Source organism: Pungitius pungitius, chromosome 13 (genome assembly GCF_949316345.1).
Source record: "Pungitius pungitius chromosome 13, fPunPun2.1, whole genome shotgun sequence".
In the NCBI taxonomy this organism is placed as follows: domain Eukaryota; kingdom Metazoa; phylum Chordata; class Actinopteri; order Perciformes; family Gasterosteidae; genus Pungitius; species Pungitius pungitius.
In genome coordinates this window covers 1037659-1054972 of record NC_084912.1, presented here as the reverse complement: position 1 = coordinate 1054972, position 17314 = coordinate 1037659, and the positions used below count along the sequence as shown (strand labels likewise).

The following is a 17314-nucleotide window of genomic DNA, read 5'->3' as shown; positions in this document are numbered from 1 at the left end:
CTTACAGACACAAACCACACTGATGACATGAAGAAGAGTTAAAGCCCCGTTATTATTGGACATGGATACAATCCGAAGCTGAAGGTGTTTTGGGTGCTCGCTCCTTCAGCTTGACGCACGCTCCTGATCTTGAATCTAGAATCGATTGCTCTACCTTAGTGTCCCGGATGTTGGTGTGCCAAGGTTGAATTTATTTGGGTTGAATATTGTAGCCTCCGCATATTGGTGTGCCAAGGTTGAATTTTTTGCGGTTGAATATTGTAGCCTCCATTTCGAATATTTCAACATTTTTTTTTTTTAGGTTGAATTTTTTTGCGGTGTTTTAATGTTGAAAAACATTCAGGTACATAATTTCAATGCATAAATATTCAGTGCTAGAAATTCAATCAACTTTTTATTTCAACCCCCGATGGCACAGATTTACTTCCATAGAGGCCCCCCGTGAACATCCCTTCCATAGATGTATTTATGTATAAAAGCTTGATGTCGCGTCCGAACATGGCGGCCATCTTGGTACAGGCAGCTCGCTCATAACATTGTGTTGCTTGTGATACATGTACTTTTTAAATAACCATAACGTGCTCAATTTTCAACCAATTTGTAAACTGTTTGGTTTGTTATGAAAGTCAGATGTAGTTAACACATTTATCATAATTTAAGTCATAATTACTGAACACTGAACATTAAGACCTGGAGATTCACACCTGGACGTGAAGGGGATGAACCAGGAAGAGACACTTTGAAGGAGAAGCCAATGACATCCACTGCACCCAAAAGACGGCCCCCGGGAGGTTTCAAAGGACCAAACCGGGAGAAGAACTGGTAGAATATACCGGCAGCCGCTTTGATAAGTTTTTAACCTGTGTGTCCCCTCCTCCACGTCTACCGGTACCGTCACCCGGTGTGCTCCGTCATGTCGGGGACGCAACTGCTCAGACTGCGGCTCAACGAGCGACTGGCTGCGGCCGTTGAGGAGATCTTGGGGCTCGTGGAAAAGAAGATGGAGGAGTATGAGGAAGAAGCTATACGCGCCAAGACAGAAATCACCCAGCTGAAGCAGCAGATCGAACATCTGACCGATTTAAAACCAGAAGTCACTTCATTCAGAGCAGGTTTGTGGCAGCACCAATATAACGTTTGCCGGTTTCTATATTTAAAATTTAGCCCGTTGTTATGCAACTTCAGCCTTTAGCCGGTTGCTATGTAACTTCAGCCTTTAGCCCGTTGCTATGCAACTTCAGCCTTTAGCCCGTTGCTATGTAACTTCAGCCTCTAACCCGTTGCTATGTAACTTCAGCCTTTAGCCCGTTGCTATGTAACTTCAGCCTCTAACCCGTTGCTATGTAACTTCAGCCTTTAGCCGGTTGTAATGTTAACCTTTAAATTGTTACTATGTAAGGTTAGTCTTTAATTTGTTCCTTTTTATGAGGGATGCTAAAAATCAATTTCAACTTCGGGTTTTTAGCAGCATTGAGGAGGATGCTTTTCTTTAAGGCAGTGTTCTGCGCTGTCTTTTCAGACGCCCAGTTGGTCTTTGAGGTTCTGCCATCGCAATATCCAGACCCACCTCCCAATGCCGTGGAAAATGTGACCTGTGACCTTCAGTGGATCAAAAAGGAGCCGCTGGATCAGTGGATCAAACCAGAAGTGGAGGCTGATGCTTCAAACGAGGCCGAGGTCAGACTAGAACCAGACATCAACGATGAGCCCATCCCATCGTCTCCAGCCGGAACCGTGAGCACGAACGAAAGAGACCGTTCATCTTTACCTCTTCAGCAGGTGGATCGATGCATCGTTCCAGACTCTCAGGAGGATTTAAAAGTCCGACTTCCTGCTCACACACACTTTCATTCGGTCCTATCTCTCAGTACCGTGACATTGGCCAAGGACAGCAAGTGGAACAGGAGCTCCGGTACCTCCTCTTGTGGTCACGCAACGGCCGATCACATGGAGCGGGAACACGCCCCAACGGGCGGCACAACCTTACGTTTCTGCGGAAAGGTCAGCAGCAACTCCGATCTGATCACACACACCAACAGCCACCGTGGCAGGAAGTCCTTCAAGTGCTCAGAGTGCAGCAGGTGCTTCACCAACCATGGCCACATCGTCACGCACATGAGAATCCACACGGGCGAGAAGCCGCTCAGGTGTTCCTTCTGCCCGAGGTCCTTTGCACAGGTCTCAAATCTCAACGTGCACCTGAGGACGCAGACGGGGGAGAAGCCGTACTTCTGCAGAGCGTGTGGCAAGATGGTGACCCACAGCAATCATCTCAAAGCCTGCGGCAAGAAGAAATATTTTAAACTATAATGTCTTAATACTGTAATGTTAAAATTTGTATAAATGTAAAAGTAACTAAAAACACTCGAGTTAAGTAATTGTACTTACTTTCTTTCCACCAACGCATACCTTGTTGGAGGCTTAAACAAAAGAGGTGCAGGATCCATTCTCTCCACCAGGAGGTGGTATTGCCAGTAAAAAAAAAGATCGTCTATTTTAAAGTGGTCCCTTTTCTGGTCAGTAAAACACGTAGTGTTTTCAGTACTCTGTCAAACAAGTCCGCCTAGATGTAATCCTGCAGTGGCTTCAAAATAAGAGCCACAAAGGTGATAAGATATGCTACGTTAATTTAATAATTAAGTCAATGACTATATCATACATTTTTAATAAGTCTAACAATGAATGAACGCCAAATGATATATTTAATGTCATTAACCTGTAGTGAAATTATTTATTTAATTTATAATACCGCTCTTTTCAAATCTAATCCGAAATTATAAGTAATCCGATTCACCAATGAGATTTTAGTTATTTTATTCTGAAATTCTACATAGGAATGTCCTGATATTTTCTGAGATGGTCTGCCATTGATACAAAACGGAATTGGAATATTTGTGAAACATTGAGGTTTCTCAGGATGTCGCCCAGAATTTAACTAACAGCATCCATGGGTGAATAAAAAAGGGGTCAACACTGCAAACGGACTCTGACTAAATGTAATGTAAGCTTGTAATTATTATTCAATATAGCCCAACGATTTAGGACCAAAATGCCCAAATCTACTGAGTTCGTAACTTTGTGTCCTTCTCAATAAATGTGGGTGTAGTGTACTACGGTCATTTTTAAATCGTGTCATAATTATTGTGTATAATTTCTCGTTAATTCATTGATCCTGGCTCTTGTTTTGAAGTCGGCTCTTACCGGCCTTCACCGCAGTCAGAAAGGTGACGCAGTGAGAGGTCTCTACGTTTTGTTTTTGTTTACATATCTCTGCTACCGGAGAACGGAGCCGGAGGATGGAGAGCCGGCGCTGCGGCACAAGAGAGTAACGAGACGTCCAAGGGTCGCGGTGCCGGTAAATGAAACAAACAGACGGCTCTTCGTGTGCTATAGCTAGCTGTTAGCTCCGTTTGAATAGCTGCTGACGGGTAAGCTAGCTCTGGCTACACCAGCTAGCCGCGGGTACCGTAAGCTAATCAGTAGCAGTCGTAACGAGATAACGGTTCCGGTGTTACGTTTCGCGCCCTACTTTAAACCCAACGTAACATGTAATAATCCTACCACCCGCTTAGTTTACTTTAGCTTCTGAATCACGAGCTTTTCCATGTAATTAGCTTAACGGGCACCTGACACCTGTCTTTCCACGAAGAAGGAAAATATGGCAGGTTTCATTCCCGCTTTAATGTATTATCCAAGCCCCGTCATTACGAGGTGTAATAATAGAGATTAAGATGCTGATGAAGCGTTTCTCCTCTTGTTTAATCCAGTGTTCATCCGAGCTGCAGATCATGTGTCCTGGATCAGTTTACTGAAAGCTGCCTGTGGCTTTTTATTCCTCTGCTGGATCAGCTGCTAATATGGATTAAATGACCAGACACGAGGAGACAAGGGAAATTACGCTGTAGATCTGTTCAGTGTTTGTAGCATCGTACTGAATTTCAGAACTAAGCCATCTACAAATGATCAAGTTGAATTTGAATTCTACCTGCATGCACCTCTTGGAAACTTGAGCCTTTTGTCAGACATGAAACTTGTACCTGAACCTGAAGTGTTTTGTTTGACGCTTTGAACACTTTGAAAGATCGGTGTGTAAAGTAAACCTTCCAAACCAGCCAACACTGAATGACATCAACACAAACTAACGCACAGTCCTCCCCCAGGTGCACGAGGCCCTCAGGTGCTGCTAGGAGAACCCATGGAGCCAGGTGTTGCGCCCTTTCACTCCTCCTCCCCACCGCCACTAAACGACGGCGGCGAGGAGGAGGCGGAGGAGGCGGGATCATCGGAGCAGGACGAGGAGTTTGGGGACTTTGGGGGGTTCTCCGTCGCGGCGTCCCGCTCTCATCCCGTCTATCCCGACCCGACTGATTCACCATCCAGCCTCAGGCGGCCGCGTGCCACCTCAAAGCCGGCCGCCCGTCAACCTAGCGGCGGCGTCAATCTCCCAGTGGAACAGTCCCAACCCAGATGCGCGGTGGATCGCAACGCAGCCTCCCGCGTGCGCCTCACAAACGGGTTCTTTGGGGGAGACCCCGGCTCTGGGGCCCACTCAGCGGTGGGGGCATGCTCTCCCAGAGAAGAAACCGGATTTGCTGATTTCACGGTGTTTGCAGAGCAGGCGGCGCATCCCTGGTGCTGCGGCTTCAGTCCCGCGGGGGGCAAAGAGCGCTGGGACGCCCGCGGGCGCCGCTCCACCAGCAGCCCTGCCGAACCGATCCGAGGTCCGGTTTGCACTAAGGTCGAGCACTGTGAGAAAAGAGCTGCAGCACTCGGGAGACCGCCTCAGGAAGCTCTGGACTTTCCACTCAAGGAGCTCCTCGGTGCGGGGGGGGGCGGGAGGGACGGCTTCAGTTCTTCACAAAGCGCAGAGATGGACGGAGGGAGAGGAACTGCTTCAGAGGACGCGGAGTCCCTCTCTGACGACCTGTCCTTTGAGTGTCCTTCGGCGGACCTGGAACCAAACGTCTCGTCTCTCGTTTCCCAAGAGGACCGGAGCGACTGGGACCAGACGGACGAGGACGGGGACGAGCTGGAAGACGACGGGCGCCGTGACTCCCCCGGCAGCGCGGCGCCTCTCCGGCAGTCTGAGGCCGTGAGAGGTTTTCATCACTGTGACACATCCGCAACTCAGGAAACCTGCGCTGCCTCCACCCGGCCTCCGTCTCCGGACTGCGGCCCGGAGCGCCGCGGGGACGCAGGGTGTCTCGGTGCGGCAGGAAACCTTCCGCCGAGCGACAGTTTCGCCGATTTCTGCTCGGCGCCCACGCGGGAGGACGAGGAGAGGCCGTGGGCCGCGTTCAATGACCACAGGGCTCTGGAGGAGAACCCTGGGACGCGGTCCAGAGAGCCAGTCGGCATCCTGCAGGACAGGGAGGGGGTCTACGGGAGCAACCGCTGTCAGGTGGGGGGCTTTTTGTTTTGTTTTTGCTCTTTGTGAGGATACTTAGTTCTTATTGGCCGCAATAAATTGTGTTTTTTAAGGGCTCGTCCTGGATTATGGGTCCATTTCCTGTCGTTATGTAGTATGTATATATTTTCTCTAAATGCTTCACAGGCAATGAAACAAAAGCTTAAAGACAATCCAAAGGTCATCGGTGATGTTTGATTTGTGCCTAGGCGTCACTGTCCTGCCGCGTCCACCAGCTTCTCCTGGACAGCTTTCCAGAGGTAAACGTCCCAGCTGTGGTGGGCGAGGAGGAAGTGCTCGCCCTCTGTGCCCTGCTTCACGCCCAACTCCTCCCGGAGGAGGAGGAGGAGGAGGAGGAAGAGAAGATACCTGAATTCTGCCCCACATCCCAGTGGTGAGGATGATGAAGGTGGATCTGTAAACAGCAGTTTCCCCTCCTCTTCCCCGTCATCATCGTGTGTGAATGTCTTAGGACTCGGCGGCGGGTGTGGCGTCCTCATCAGGACCTCCACGATGCAGTCGGCCTCCGCTTTCAGTGGGGGGGCTCCCACACCCACAGGACGCTGCTCCGGTGCCTCGGGGTGCAGACGAGGAACATCGTGAGTTTGACAAAACATCGAACGGCAGCATCTTCTGCTGCTTTGGGTGAACCTTTCATTTGGTCTCTTTTTCAAGGTTTTCATCGGCACGAAAAAGCAGCCGGTAGCTGAGCCTGCTTTATCCTCCAGTCTGGTGAGTCCGCTGCAGGGATCAGGGGGGGGGGGGTCACTCTGGGGCTCTCTGCGACACATTAATGTCAGTGGAAAAATAACCTTTGTTTTGTTTTTATTATTGCAATGGGAAACACTAGGATTCATGTGGTTAATTCTATAAAAACCATCACTGACCATGCCCCCCCCCCCTCCCCCCTCAGGGACTGCTGGAGCCCACCAAAGACTGTCCAGGCCCTGCAGGGGGCTCCTCCCCGGCGCCTCAGGAGACCTCGACAGATCCAACGCAGGTAGAAGCATCGTTGCACTCGTTGCTCTTATATTAAAGAACAAGATGCTGGCGCCACAAAAGATTTTTATAAATGTTTATTTAGAGGCTAAATGCAGAACAATAAGCACAACTGTATGAAAGTTTGATTTTATAGAGCGGAAAAGAGAAGATAAATATTTGATCAATAACTTTGAACCTCTTCTAAACATCGTGATTTGTTACCATCACCGGCTCTGATTCACCTTTATTTATATTTATATTTATATTTGACCTGTAAACTACGTACAACCTGGTTGTTTTAAGGGCAATTACAGAAACATGATTAACACAATTAATCTCTGCTTCATAAAACACTTTGTATGCATCAGTGGATGTTAAATTCTTAAATGCAAGATATAAATGTGTGTAATGTTGAGATGTAACGGTTGTGTATTTCCTGGTTGAAATGAGGTCTTTTTTCCTGGTTAAAGACGTCTTTTTCCTGAATGAAAGTGACGGTTTGCAGATGTCGCCTCTTCTCTCCGCGTAGGAGGAACTTCCTTCCAGCCAGCTGGGCTGCAGCATCAGTACGTCCCCCCGCCGAGCCCCCCACTTCTGGGGCTGGAAGTAGACCTCTGAGAGCTCCCTCTGGCCTCCTCCTCCTCCTCCTCTTCTTCCTCACTTCCCGCTTCCTCTTCCCTTTGCTTTCCTCGCCGTGTTTCCCCTGCTCTCCTCTGGTGCCCGTCTTCACACAGACTTTATCTCAGTATTCATCAGCCGCTCCGTGGTGCGCTCACTCGGCCACGTGGTCCTTCTGGAGGCAGTTTTTAACGTATTAGTTCAGTGATACTTGCATGTTCAAGTTTTATCCAAAGAAGCTTTTTAATTGAATCCACAGGTGACTTTACGACACGTAAAAACCATCCATTGATTCAACTGTCGCTGTTTATTTGTTCTTTTCAGCTTGTAAAAGATTCCATATCCAACAAAAACAAAATCATCGTTCTTTGCTCAGGAAATATTTAATTTATTGATAATCAGATTAAGTTCAGTGTTATCTCATTTCTAATGAATTGTAAAACTGCAAAAAAATGACTGTTACAATTATTTGTCGGTTATTGAAAAAAGAGCCTACCTCACAAAGGAGATTATGAATCACACAAAATGAATAAATATCAGCATGAACTAGTTGTGTTGCTGCGGATAACGAGCCAAGTTCATTCTAAACATTCATTTAGATATTAACTATTAGAGGGTTCATTTTGCTGTTGTAGTCTCATATTTATTTATTTTTTCATATGGTTGTTTCATAAAATCTGTCAGTTTTATTCTCATCATGTTTAATATGTGGGAGATTATTGTCATGAAAGAAATAATTATGACAGCTGTCACTTTATGTAATTATTTATTTATTTATTTGTTTTGATCTCCTTTGCACTTTCTGACCAATAAGACGACGGCGTGTTTTTATGTTTTAAATCAAACCAGGAGTCACTCAGAATTTCATCTAAAGTGTTTCTACAACTTCACACAGACTTCATGATGAGTTGTGCCTTTATGACAGCAGTTGTTTTCTAAAAACACACCTTTTATAGTTTGTTTTTCTTCTGATTTACGGCTCAAATCCGTATTTAAGCTCCGCAGTGAGCAACTAGTAGGAAATCTTTGTGAATACTGAAATAAATCAGTCGACCCTCTGCTTGGTTTCTCTTCCTTCTGCTTCTTTTTTCTTCGTGTTTTGATCCCTGAAACTGGATTTACAAACGTATGATTAAATCCAAATTAAGTTAAGTTTCATACCACAGTTTAATAAACAGTTTAATAAACTGTGGTATGAAACTTTAAAAAGCTTTTTTGTACAAATAGATTCCAGCAGTGGCTGTGAATTTATTGAAATCAAAACCTTATTTCCGTTGAAGACAAGTTTAATTAATTTATTAAGATAATAAATACAGTTTTAATATGCTGAATCTCCTTTTTTTGATTTGCAGATTTAGTTTGTGGATTTGTTCTTTTTTTTGGAGGATGACATCATTAACAAAGGGGCGGTCACAAATCTTAATTAACTATTAATAACAGCTTGTCCCGCCCCTAACTGAAACATCGGCTGTCAATCAAGTCCTGAGAGGAGACGATTTCCAGCAAAACTTGCCTGTTGATTTTCTCTGTTTGGGCCCATTGGTTCACCTCAGTGTTGTTATTTCCATGAGCAGATTCCTTCAGCAGCCTCTGATCATTCAAAGGTTTCACACCTTTATGGCTCACACCTTTATGGCCCCCCCCCCCTCTGTCTCCCCTTGTCAGACCGCTCTGCTCTCAACATGGACTATTTTGGTCCTGAGGAGAAGAGCACAACCTCCAACAGTCCTCCTCCAGGTCAGGTTTGATTCTTCTGTTGCTACGTGTTGCTCGCCCCGTGGGGGTGTGGCTTGTTGCACGTCTGACATCCAATCACTGGCTGCAAAGGAGTCGACCGCCAGCTGGAACCCGGGGGCCTGGTGCAGGACACTTCAGACCCTTTGGACTGCCTGAGGTCCACCACAGAGCCAACCAGCACGTCAGTCAGGTCAGTTTGTACTTTGGATCTTCTTCCAGGGCTCATGCATAACTTGTGTGTGTGTGTTCCGGTGGTCAGGAGGCCTCAGCAGGACGAGCAGGAGCTCGGTCAGGAGGCCCTCACCCTCATCGCCGCGCTGCCGAGCCTGTCCTTCATGCAGGCCAGGGGGCGTCGTCCTGCCCAAACTAGCAGGCCAGGCTCAATCCAGGGGAAATGAAATGACAAAGGTCTAATCGACTGTCAGAGAAACGTTGTCACTCGGGGTCATCGCCTTAAACAGCTGATCGGAGACCAGACAAACTTGACGCAAAGTGCAAACAGGCGAGGTCTCGGACTGGATGGAGTTGCCAGGGAAACATTAGCGAGACGGAAGAGGACGATCCACCTCTGTTGCCTTGGAGGACTTCTTGCAATTTAAACCCGACTGGATTTCCTGTCGGCACCTCTCTCTGCAGTGGAGGCAGGTGTTTACCTGCACAGTCGTGACAGACTTGAGGTCAGATGAACCCATATTTGTCAGTTAATGCAGGAATATAATGCTGCAGAAATAATAAACAGTGAGTTGATCTTGCTGCTTTGGGGGAAACGCTCCACCTTCCAGCTGGATTCAGTCCTACATTAAAAAAAAGTAAGCTCTGTGTGACAAGATAAGAGACCCTTCTGTGTGTCAGCTCATGCATTAATTCTACTGATCAATCTGCAAAGAAAGGTTTTAATATTGTTCAACACCAAGTATCTTAAAGCTCGAGAATAAAGCAGTTTAAGTGGCTTCAGGAGGCCTCTATTATTAGACAATCACTGTTGTTTATGTCAGTCCCTTATTGCCATTTTGATGCACATTTAGACCTCTTTATTCAGATTAGCATTTAAATGCCTTACTAATGATGCTGCAGATTATTATTCCCACCATCGTATTTGGCTTTATTCATGGTTCAGTCAGAATTAGGTTAATTTCCAAGTTGGTTTTCACATACAAGAAATTCACATTACAAACATATGTGTAAATCATCAGTTGCACGAGAATAATAATCATCTTGATTATTGTGCCTGCTTTTAAGAGCTAACTGCTTAGGAAATAAGAGATACTTTTAGACTTTGCACTGTTTTTAGTTTTTTATGTTGCATGTGTGGATTTAATTATATTATATTACATTGCATTGGCGGGACTCTGAGTGCGTTTGTTGTGAATGAAGACGAACCGCTGGTCTTTGGAGGAAGTGACGTCAAAACATCTCAATCACTCACCGGATGTGTGCAACACCCACACCCTTCCCTCCCTCCTGTTGTCAGCCGGGTCGGTGGCCGAACTAAGTTCAGGGAGGTTCAGCGGCTACTGGGCTTTTACACAATGGACAGCCAGGGAAGGAAAGTGGTGGTCTGTGACAACGGGACCGGGGTGAGTGTCTGCGGGAACCGAACCCCGGCAGCTCGCTGTTTAAACGGCGCCGTTGATGTTGAACGACGCGCCGAAACAGGAAGTGAGGCTGTCAGCGGCCAAGCTAGCTCGCTAGTGGGTGGGTAGCCCGGCAGCTAGCCCGTTAGCCAGCTCGCCTTCATTCATCCACACCCGAGGAGAGAATGGCACCTGTGGGGAAGCTGGAAGCGGAACAAACGACCCCGACTGCCGCCCTCAAAGCGACGTAAACACCGGAAGCGCACGAGGGACGACAAGTGGTCGTTTGTTTGAGCAGGACAGCTAGCTAGCCGGCCAAAGTGCTGCTGTTAGCATCAACCAGCTGGTTTTCTGCTCATGTCTGGCAGCTGCGCGCCTCCGTTTCAGTCTTTAGGATAAAATAAGAGTCCGGGTTTGCGGCATATTTAGTTTAACGTTAATTACCAGCATTGCAGGTAGTTGTTGTGAGCTGCGTTTGCTAACCCTTCTCAGGTTAATTGGGAAGCATTATGTTCAAGCTGCTCTGGTTTATTGACAACATCATTCTGCCCCATCCGAAGATCTTGGAGTATGTTTGCGTTTTACTCTCTAAACCCCTCTGCAGTCTAAGAGGATGTTGGCTCAGCGTGGCCTGACTTTCTATAAAGAAACTGCTCTGTCAGCGTTAATCTTAGACGAAAATGAATCAACAGGAAGTGAGAAGAGTCAAAGCCACACGTGTCAACAGCACCTGATGAGTAACGTAACACAGTCCGGTGGGAAATCTGTCGAACTTTGCTTTGCACAAAGTTTGTTTTGCAGTGTTTCCCCTTCCTTTGTAACAGCCCCCCCCCCCCCCCCCCCCGAAACCTCCACTCATGAGTTCCACACTGATGAATATGTGCAGCATATTATTGCCACACCTCACATAACTGTTTATAACCCTCCAACCCAATTGATAAAGATGCATCAAAGCACTATTTGATGTGTTATTTTTTTTTGAGGTCAAAGTTATAAATACCATAATGATGCATAAACATTTGAAAGGGCTTTATGAAATTAAGAAGTTAAGTTTCATCTTCTATTTTTATTGTTAAAATCTTGAATAAGGTAGAATACATGCCAGGTTTCTCTAGCATTGCGTCGTGGTCTGAACTCACAGCTGAGTTTATGCATTTCTTCACTTCCTCTCTGGTTTTCTCTTTTAGTTTGTCAAGTGCGGCTATGGAGGCTCCAACTTCCCAGAGCACATCTTCCCTGCGCTGGTGGGGAGGCCCATCATTCGCTCCACAGCCAAAGTGGGGAACATTGAGATCAAGGTAGGAACCGGGCAAAGTGGGTCTGAAGAACCACTGATGAGAGCAAACTGTAATCTGTGGAGAAGCACCATGTGAAATGCAACTCAACAGAGCAACGTCAGGTTGAATGTCTGATTGCTGTCTGAAGAGGTCCAGTTAGTCCCGTTGAGTTGTGCAATCTGCTGCAAAACATAAGTTTACGGTTTACGACCCGTAAAGCTCGATGCTGACCATCACTTCAGCATAAAGCCCATCGCTCCTGCTCTTTCCAATTCTTTTGTTTAATCATCTTATCTACCTTCCTCCTGTAGTCCATGTGCCCCCCGACAAGGTAGAACGTTGATGAAGAAGAAGAAGTGTGTCGGCCTTCTGTTACGATTCTGATCTCAACCAACAATGTCTTTTTTTTCATTTTTCTTTTCACCTTTTAATAGAACTTTTCTACCCACACGAGTCTGATCTTCTTCCTCCCAGCTAGTTTCCGTTTGTTTAGTGTTCAGTGACGATGCCCCCACCCTCCACCTCATGTCTGTGATGAATCATTGTCCAGCTGTTATCAATGGAGAGCTAAAAGAGATTTTGGACCTATTCCATTTTCAAAGGCTCTGATCTTCCGTGGCGTTTTAACAGCTAATCCCCTCCCCGCCTTGCTAAAATAAAATAAAATTCTGGTGTATTCGAATATATACATGACACAACTTATTTAAGGGTAGATGATGCAGAGGAAGTGTCCACGCTCGAGGCAGACAGCAGAAAGCTGTAGACGGAAGCACATCTGTTTTCCTTTTCTTTCCTTGTTTTTTTTATGAAGACCACATGGAGGCCTGAGACTGGTCCTCCGTAGATGCCACATCACACAGGATGAACCTGTGAAATGGCGACCAGCAGCAGAGTGGAACGTAGCAGCTTGACTGTGAGCTGCTTGTTCTCACTGCAGCGCTGCCCTCCATGCGTGTAGTTGTAAAACAAGTGTCTCACCGCAGCCACAGGGATGCACAATGAAGGGCCTGTTGAGCATGCTGGGTAACTGAGTTCCAACTGTTTTACAAAGGAGACAGTTCCTCTGATTTAATGAGACCAGCAGACCACATGAAAACAACAACAACAAAGCTCTCTGCCCTCCCCGCTGACCTCCTGACCTCGCCCTGCAGGACCTGATGGTGGGCGACGAGGCCAGCGAGCTGCGCTCCATGCTGGAGGTCAACTACCCGATGGAGAATGGCATCGTCAGGAACTGGGACGACATGAAGCACCTGTGGGACTACACCTTCGGCCCGGAGAAGCTCAACATCGACTCCCGCAACTGCAAGATCCTCCTGACTGAGCCGCCCATGAACCCCACCAAGAACCGCGAGAAGATCATCGAGGTGTGTGTGTGTGTGTGTGTGCGTGTGTGTGTGTGTGTGTGTGTGTGCGTTTCAACGTGCTTGTTTGTCTCAGTGATTTAACGTGTGTTTTCACAGCTCAGAGAAACGGTTAATCTTTACGGCCAAAATCACATTTATTCCCTTTGTGATCTTTTTCTTCCCGTCTCCTGCAGGTGATGTTTGAGACCTACCAGTTCTCAGGGGTCTACATTGCTATTCAAGCTGTGCTGACTCTGTACGCCCAAGGTGAGACGTCACAGCACTCACATCACAACAAACGTCTCGGCCTCAGAGGACGTCTCCCAAAGCGCCTCCAACACTGAACCTGCTTCCTGCTTCCTTGCTGAAATGTTGTTGTGTTACGCCTTCATCAAATAGTTTGTGCAAACATTTGTTTCTGAGGCTGATACCAGATCCGAAAAGTCAGGTGACCATGACTCTATCACACCTGGTCTTTGGGATCCAGCCGATACCCTGTGTGTGTGTGTGTGTGTGTGTGTGTGTGTGTGTGTGTGTGTGTGTGTGTCAGGCCTCCTGACCGGCGTGGTGGTGGACTCGGGGGACGGTGTGACACACATCTGTCCGGTCTACGAGGGCTTCAGTTTGCCGCATCTGACGAGGCGCCTGGACATCGCAGGCAGGGACATCACCCGCTACCTGATCAAGGTACTTTTATTCTATTCACCTCATTCTACTACAAAATAGTTCAAATAAAACCAATTTGTGTAATTTGAGTCTTTAACGGGTCAGAAGTGCTTCTTTAGTTCTAAAGCAAAGTGACATCATGTTCTTGGTAACTGGTACCTCTAGTTCCTCCTGTTTAAAAACCTTGCCCCCCTCCCTCCCCCCCCCCCCCTCTCAGCTGCTGCTGCTGAGGGGCTACGCCTTCAACCACTCGGCGGACTTTGAGACGGTGCGCATGATGAAGGAGAAGCTGTGCTACGTGGGCTACAACATCGAGCAGGAGCAGAAGCTGGCGCTGGAGACCACCGTGCTGGTGGAGTCGTACACGGTGTGTCTGCATGTGACGAGCCACTTCAGTTCATCCCTAATGTTTGTTTATATATATATATATAGTTGGATTTAATTCATTACAAGTCTTTGCAAGTCACATGAGGACCACCAGGAGACAAGGAGGCTCTCAAATGTCCTCGTGTGTCCTCCAGCCTTCTCAATGGCGTTTATACGCCCCAAAACAAGAATAACTCCTCGAGATCAAGAATAAACTTAATCAAGAGTCAGAATATGAGGATGAGGACAAACATTTACTTTTTAACATGATTTTATAGTGAATCCTTCCCAAAGGACCAGCTGTTCCACCAATTATCCCCAAAAGCAACAAAGGGACCAAACCTGCGCCCCCTGTTTTCTCTGGGGCTCCAACACTCGCCTTGCTTTTCTTTCCAAACCCCCCCCCCCCCCCCCCCCCCCACACACACACACACACACACACACACACACTTATTTTCCCCTCACTCGTACTGAAGGAGCCACAGAATATAAACTCTGGTCCCATGAGTCTGCGTTACGGCGCGCCTCGCCGAGCACGTGTTGTGTCTCAGAGCTCAGCCACCGTGTGTGTGTTTGTGTTAGTGTGGGCGCACACACACACACACACACACACACACACCTGTAAGTTGAGCGGGTGCTGAAACAAGGAGGCCAATGTAACCGCGGCTGAACTGCACGTTGCATCATTTCCTGTGCAGCCGCTCTGAATGACCCTTTTAATAGTCCACTCGGCCTCTGCGCTGACGGGGCGGGGCTAAACCACCTGTCAGTCAAACTGCGCGTCCAGCTTTAAAGAAAAGGCTTTATTGACGAGTTATGGCTCCTCTGAATGGACACGTATGAGTCACTGAGTCCCGCCTCCTTCTTGTCTCCTCGCTCCCACGCGTCTCCAGCTGCCAGATGGCCGCTTGATCAAAGTGGGAGGCGAGCGGTTCGAGGCCCCCGAGGCTCTGTTCCAGCCCCACCTCATCAACGTGGAGGGCGTCGGAGTGGCCGAGCTCCTCTTCAACACCATCCAGGCGGCCGACATAGACACCAGGTGAGGACATTAGGACTGAAGCTACATGGAGGTCTTATTTAAATCATTCTCGTCTGGAAAGGGATTCATTCTGATTAAAAAGTGTGGAATATCCCCTAAAAAGGTACAAACTGAATCCTACTTGTTGTTGTAGGTCGCTGTGGAGGAGAGTCAGCTACATGATAAATGGAAATGTAGTCATTTGCATTTTTTATTGTAATTTACCCCCCCAGGCCCGATTTCTACAAGCACATCGTCCTGTCGGGGGGGTCCACCATGTACCCGGGCCTGCCGTCCCGGCTGGAGAGGGAGCTGAAGCAGTTGTACCTGGAGCGCGTGCTGAAGGGAGACGTGGACAAGCTCTCGGTGAGACGTCCTCCAACAACTGGTTTCACAGTGTGGCTGCTGGCTGGGAGGAGCCTGACGGAGGAGCCCGACGGAGGAGCCTGACGGAGCTAACACCTCCCAGATGGGGAGGTTTAAGAGAAACCTGTTTTTGCATTAAGCGTCTGGTTGTTTGACCGAAGCTTCAGGCGTTGTCTCCTCAGACGGCCACCAGGGGGCGGCGCAGGTCAACAGACCTGATTTCACTTAAACAGCAGCCTTTAATAACTGCGTGTGTGTGTGTGTGTGTGTGTGTGTTTTAACTTAAATATGTAAATTTTAAAAATGCATCAAAATTATTTTAAGTTTTGGGCCGTTGTGGCTAAACGTGTTAAAAAGCACTTTTTGTGGCAAAAAATGGTCCAAACTGACGAGAAACCCTAAAGACATTTCTTTTTGTCCCACCACCCCATCACCCCCCCCCCCCCCACTGTAGAAGTTCAAGATCCGGATCGAGGACCCCCCCAGGCGGAAGCACATGGTGTTCCTGGGCGGAGCCGTGCTGGCCGACATCATGAAGGACAAGGACAACTTCTGGCTGACCCGCGAGGAGTACCAGGAGAAAGGAGTCCGCGTGCTGGAGAAACTGGGAGTCACCGTCAGATAAAGCAGCCGCACACACACACACACACACACACAGAGTATATATCTATTCATCCCTCTTCTCTCGGCTGGGGATCGAGCCGTTTCCTCCTCCTCTCTCTCCTGGTTTTGGATCTTCACTGAAACGCCCAAAAAGGGTTCAAGTTGTCCTGCTGGTGCGTCTTTTTTCTGTATTTTTTTAAATATCTTGTGCAGAAGGTTAAAACTTTCTTTACCTTCAAAATATTTTGTTTGTCTTGAGTTTTTTTTTTTAAATTCTTTTTAGACCTTTTTCAAAAAGTCCCCAGAGGGGACGAAGCAAAGTTTCTGTAATATCCAAATCGGAGCCCTCTACCAATCAGAGCCCTCCATCCAGCGGCCATGGCCCGCCTCCAGCTGAGTGACAACTGATCACCTTTGTTCTTTTTTTAATAACTGATGTTTTTTTCTTTGAATTGTCTCTTCTGGGAGAGGACTAACTTTTTTTAGTTTGAGTATTAATGTGTATATTTTTATTTTTCCCTTTTAAATATCCGGTGCCAAGAGCAGTTAACGTTAACTGGGTCTGTTTTAACGTCTTTTCTTTTTGTCTCTTCTATTTTCCCATGTTGTTCATAACTGCCTAACGCTGATTTAATAAAGAAAGTGATTTATAAAGTTTGTGTTGACGCTTGTTCTTAAAGTTATAAAATTAAAATCTGGAACCACCAAACAGTTTCCTCTCCACGGGGGCTGCTTCCTTTTCTTCGGTTTATTCTGGATAAAGATTTTATTTTTTCAAAGGACTTGCTGTCATTCCATCTGTAGTTGAGTTTTTAGTTTCTTTTGTGGCAGAAAGCCTCACGCGTCTCTCTGCAGAGTTTTACTTCAAATAGAATCTGCACCGATGGGACCACGTGGCCGAGGGTTAAAACGCTGTGAAGCGATGAGTGAGCCGGAATCACTGGGTCATAAATAGTTGTGAAACACGTCGCGTTCGTCCGGAGGAACAAAGTCCAGAAAAAAGGAAACCGAGACACAAAAAACATCCTGAAACGAGCGCCAACAAAGATCTTCTTTCTTCTGCTGCAGAATATCAGGGACTCCTGCTGGCTGATTCAACCTGTTCATGAGACCATGTGGACATAATTCATCCTTATACATAAATGCAACACATTCTACTGGTTGATGTTCAACACTTTTGTCCGTTTAGTAAAACAAAGGTTTTTACTTTGGAAACATTTACATTGAACTGAAGCGTGAAATACAATTATTGAAGAGTATGTTGAAGCATTCGGTCGCTGTGAAATGGATTTTAATCTGAGCCGTCAACACTTTTCAGTCAGTTTTCACTTCTTTTTTTTAAATTCTGTCTCAGC

The 17314-nt window shown here is 47.0% G+C and overlaps 2 protein-coding genes across 9 annotated transcripts; both read left to right on the top strand.

The window, feature by feature from the left end:
* Positions 1-442: 442 nt before the first annotated feature.
* aftphb (aftiphilin b) lies at positions 443-10044 on the top strand. 7 transcript variants are annotated; one of them, XM_037465028.2, is made up of 11 exons: positions 443-1112; positions 1520-3355; positions 4161-5401; positions 5617-5801; positions 5880-6006; positions 6083-6139; positions 6321-6407; positions 6918-6954; positions 8672-8743; positions 8834-8933; positions 9003-10043. In XM_037465028.2, exons 3-11 carry the CDS (start codon positions 4196-4198, stop codon positions 9139-9141), a joined length of 2010 nt encoding a protein of 669 aa, XP_037320925.2. In that variant the 5' UTR covers positions 443-1112; positions 1520-3355; positions 4161-4195; the 3' UTR covers positions 9142-10043. The 7 variants fall into 7 exon arrangements, 6 of the variants coding, with proteins under 6 accessions (XP_037320925.2, XP_037320924.2, XP_037320927.2 ...); XM_037465027.2 differs by having other exon boundaries at positions 8834-10044; XR_005119906.2 differs by lacking the exon at positions 9003-10043 and having other exon boundaries at positions 447-1112; positions 6859-6954; positions 8672-8933.
* A 118-nt stretch (positions 10045-10162) lies between these two features.
* Positions 10163-16616, top strand: LOC119213858 (actin-related protein 2-A-like). Of its 2 annotated transcripts, XR_005119909.2 has the most exons (10): positions 10163-10320; positions 11505-11615; positions 12746-12961; positions 13135-13207; positions 13491-13627; positions 13824-13973; positions 14866-15011; positions 15224-15356; positions 15811-16132; positions 16243-16616. XR_005119909.2 is itself a non-coding variant. In XM_037465039.2 (9 exons), exons 1-9 carry the CDS (start codon positions 10273-10275, stop codon positions 15979-15981), a joined length of 1185 nt encoding a protein of 394 aa, XP_037320936.1. In that variant the 5' UTR covers positions 10163-10272; the 3' UTR covers positions 15982-16616. The 2 variants fall into 2 exon arrangements, 1 of the variants encoding a protein (XP_037320936.1); XM_037465039.2 differs by having other exon boundaries at positions 15811-16616.
* The last annotated feature ends 698 nt before the right edge of the window (positions 16617-17314 follow it).

What these genes read in the sequence shown, in the direction of transcription:
- aftphb (XM_037465027.2), top strand. Translation starts at nt 4,196, where the DNA reads ATGGAGCCAGGTGTTGCGCCCTTTCACTCCTCCTCCCCACCGCCACTA. An exon ending in TTCTGCCCCACATCCCAGTG is followed by an intron (nt 5,802 to 5,879) that starts GTGAGGATGATG and finishes TGAATGTCTTAG; the next exon opens with GACTCGGCGGCGGGTGTGGC. An exon ending in CTCCAACAGTCCTCCTCCAG is followed by an intron (nt 8,744 to 8,833) that starts GTCAGGTTTGAT and finishes CTGGCTGCAAAG; the next exon opens with GAGTCGACCGCCAGCTGGAA.
- LOC119213858 (XM_037465039.2), top strand. Translation starts at nt 10,273, where the DNA reads ATGGACAGCCAGGGAAGGAAAGTGGTGGTCTGTGACAACGGGACCGGG. An exon ending in TGGGGAACATTGAGATCAAG is followed by an intron (nt 11,616 to 12,745) that starts GTAGGAACCGGG and finishes CTCGCCCTGCAG; the next exon opens with GACCTGATGGTGGGCGACGA. An exon ending in TGCTGGTGGAGTCGTACACG is followed by an intron (nt 13,974 to 14,865) that starts GTGTGTCTGCAT and finishes ACGCGTCTCCAG; the next exon opens with CTGCCAGATGGCCGCTTGAT.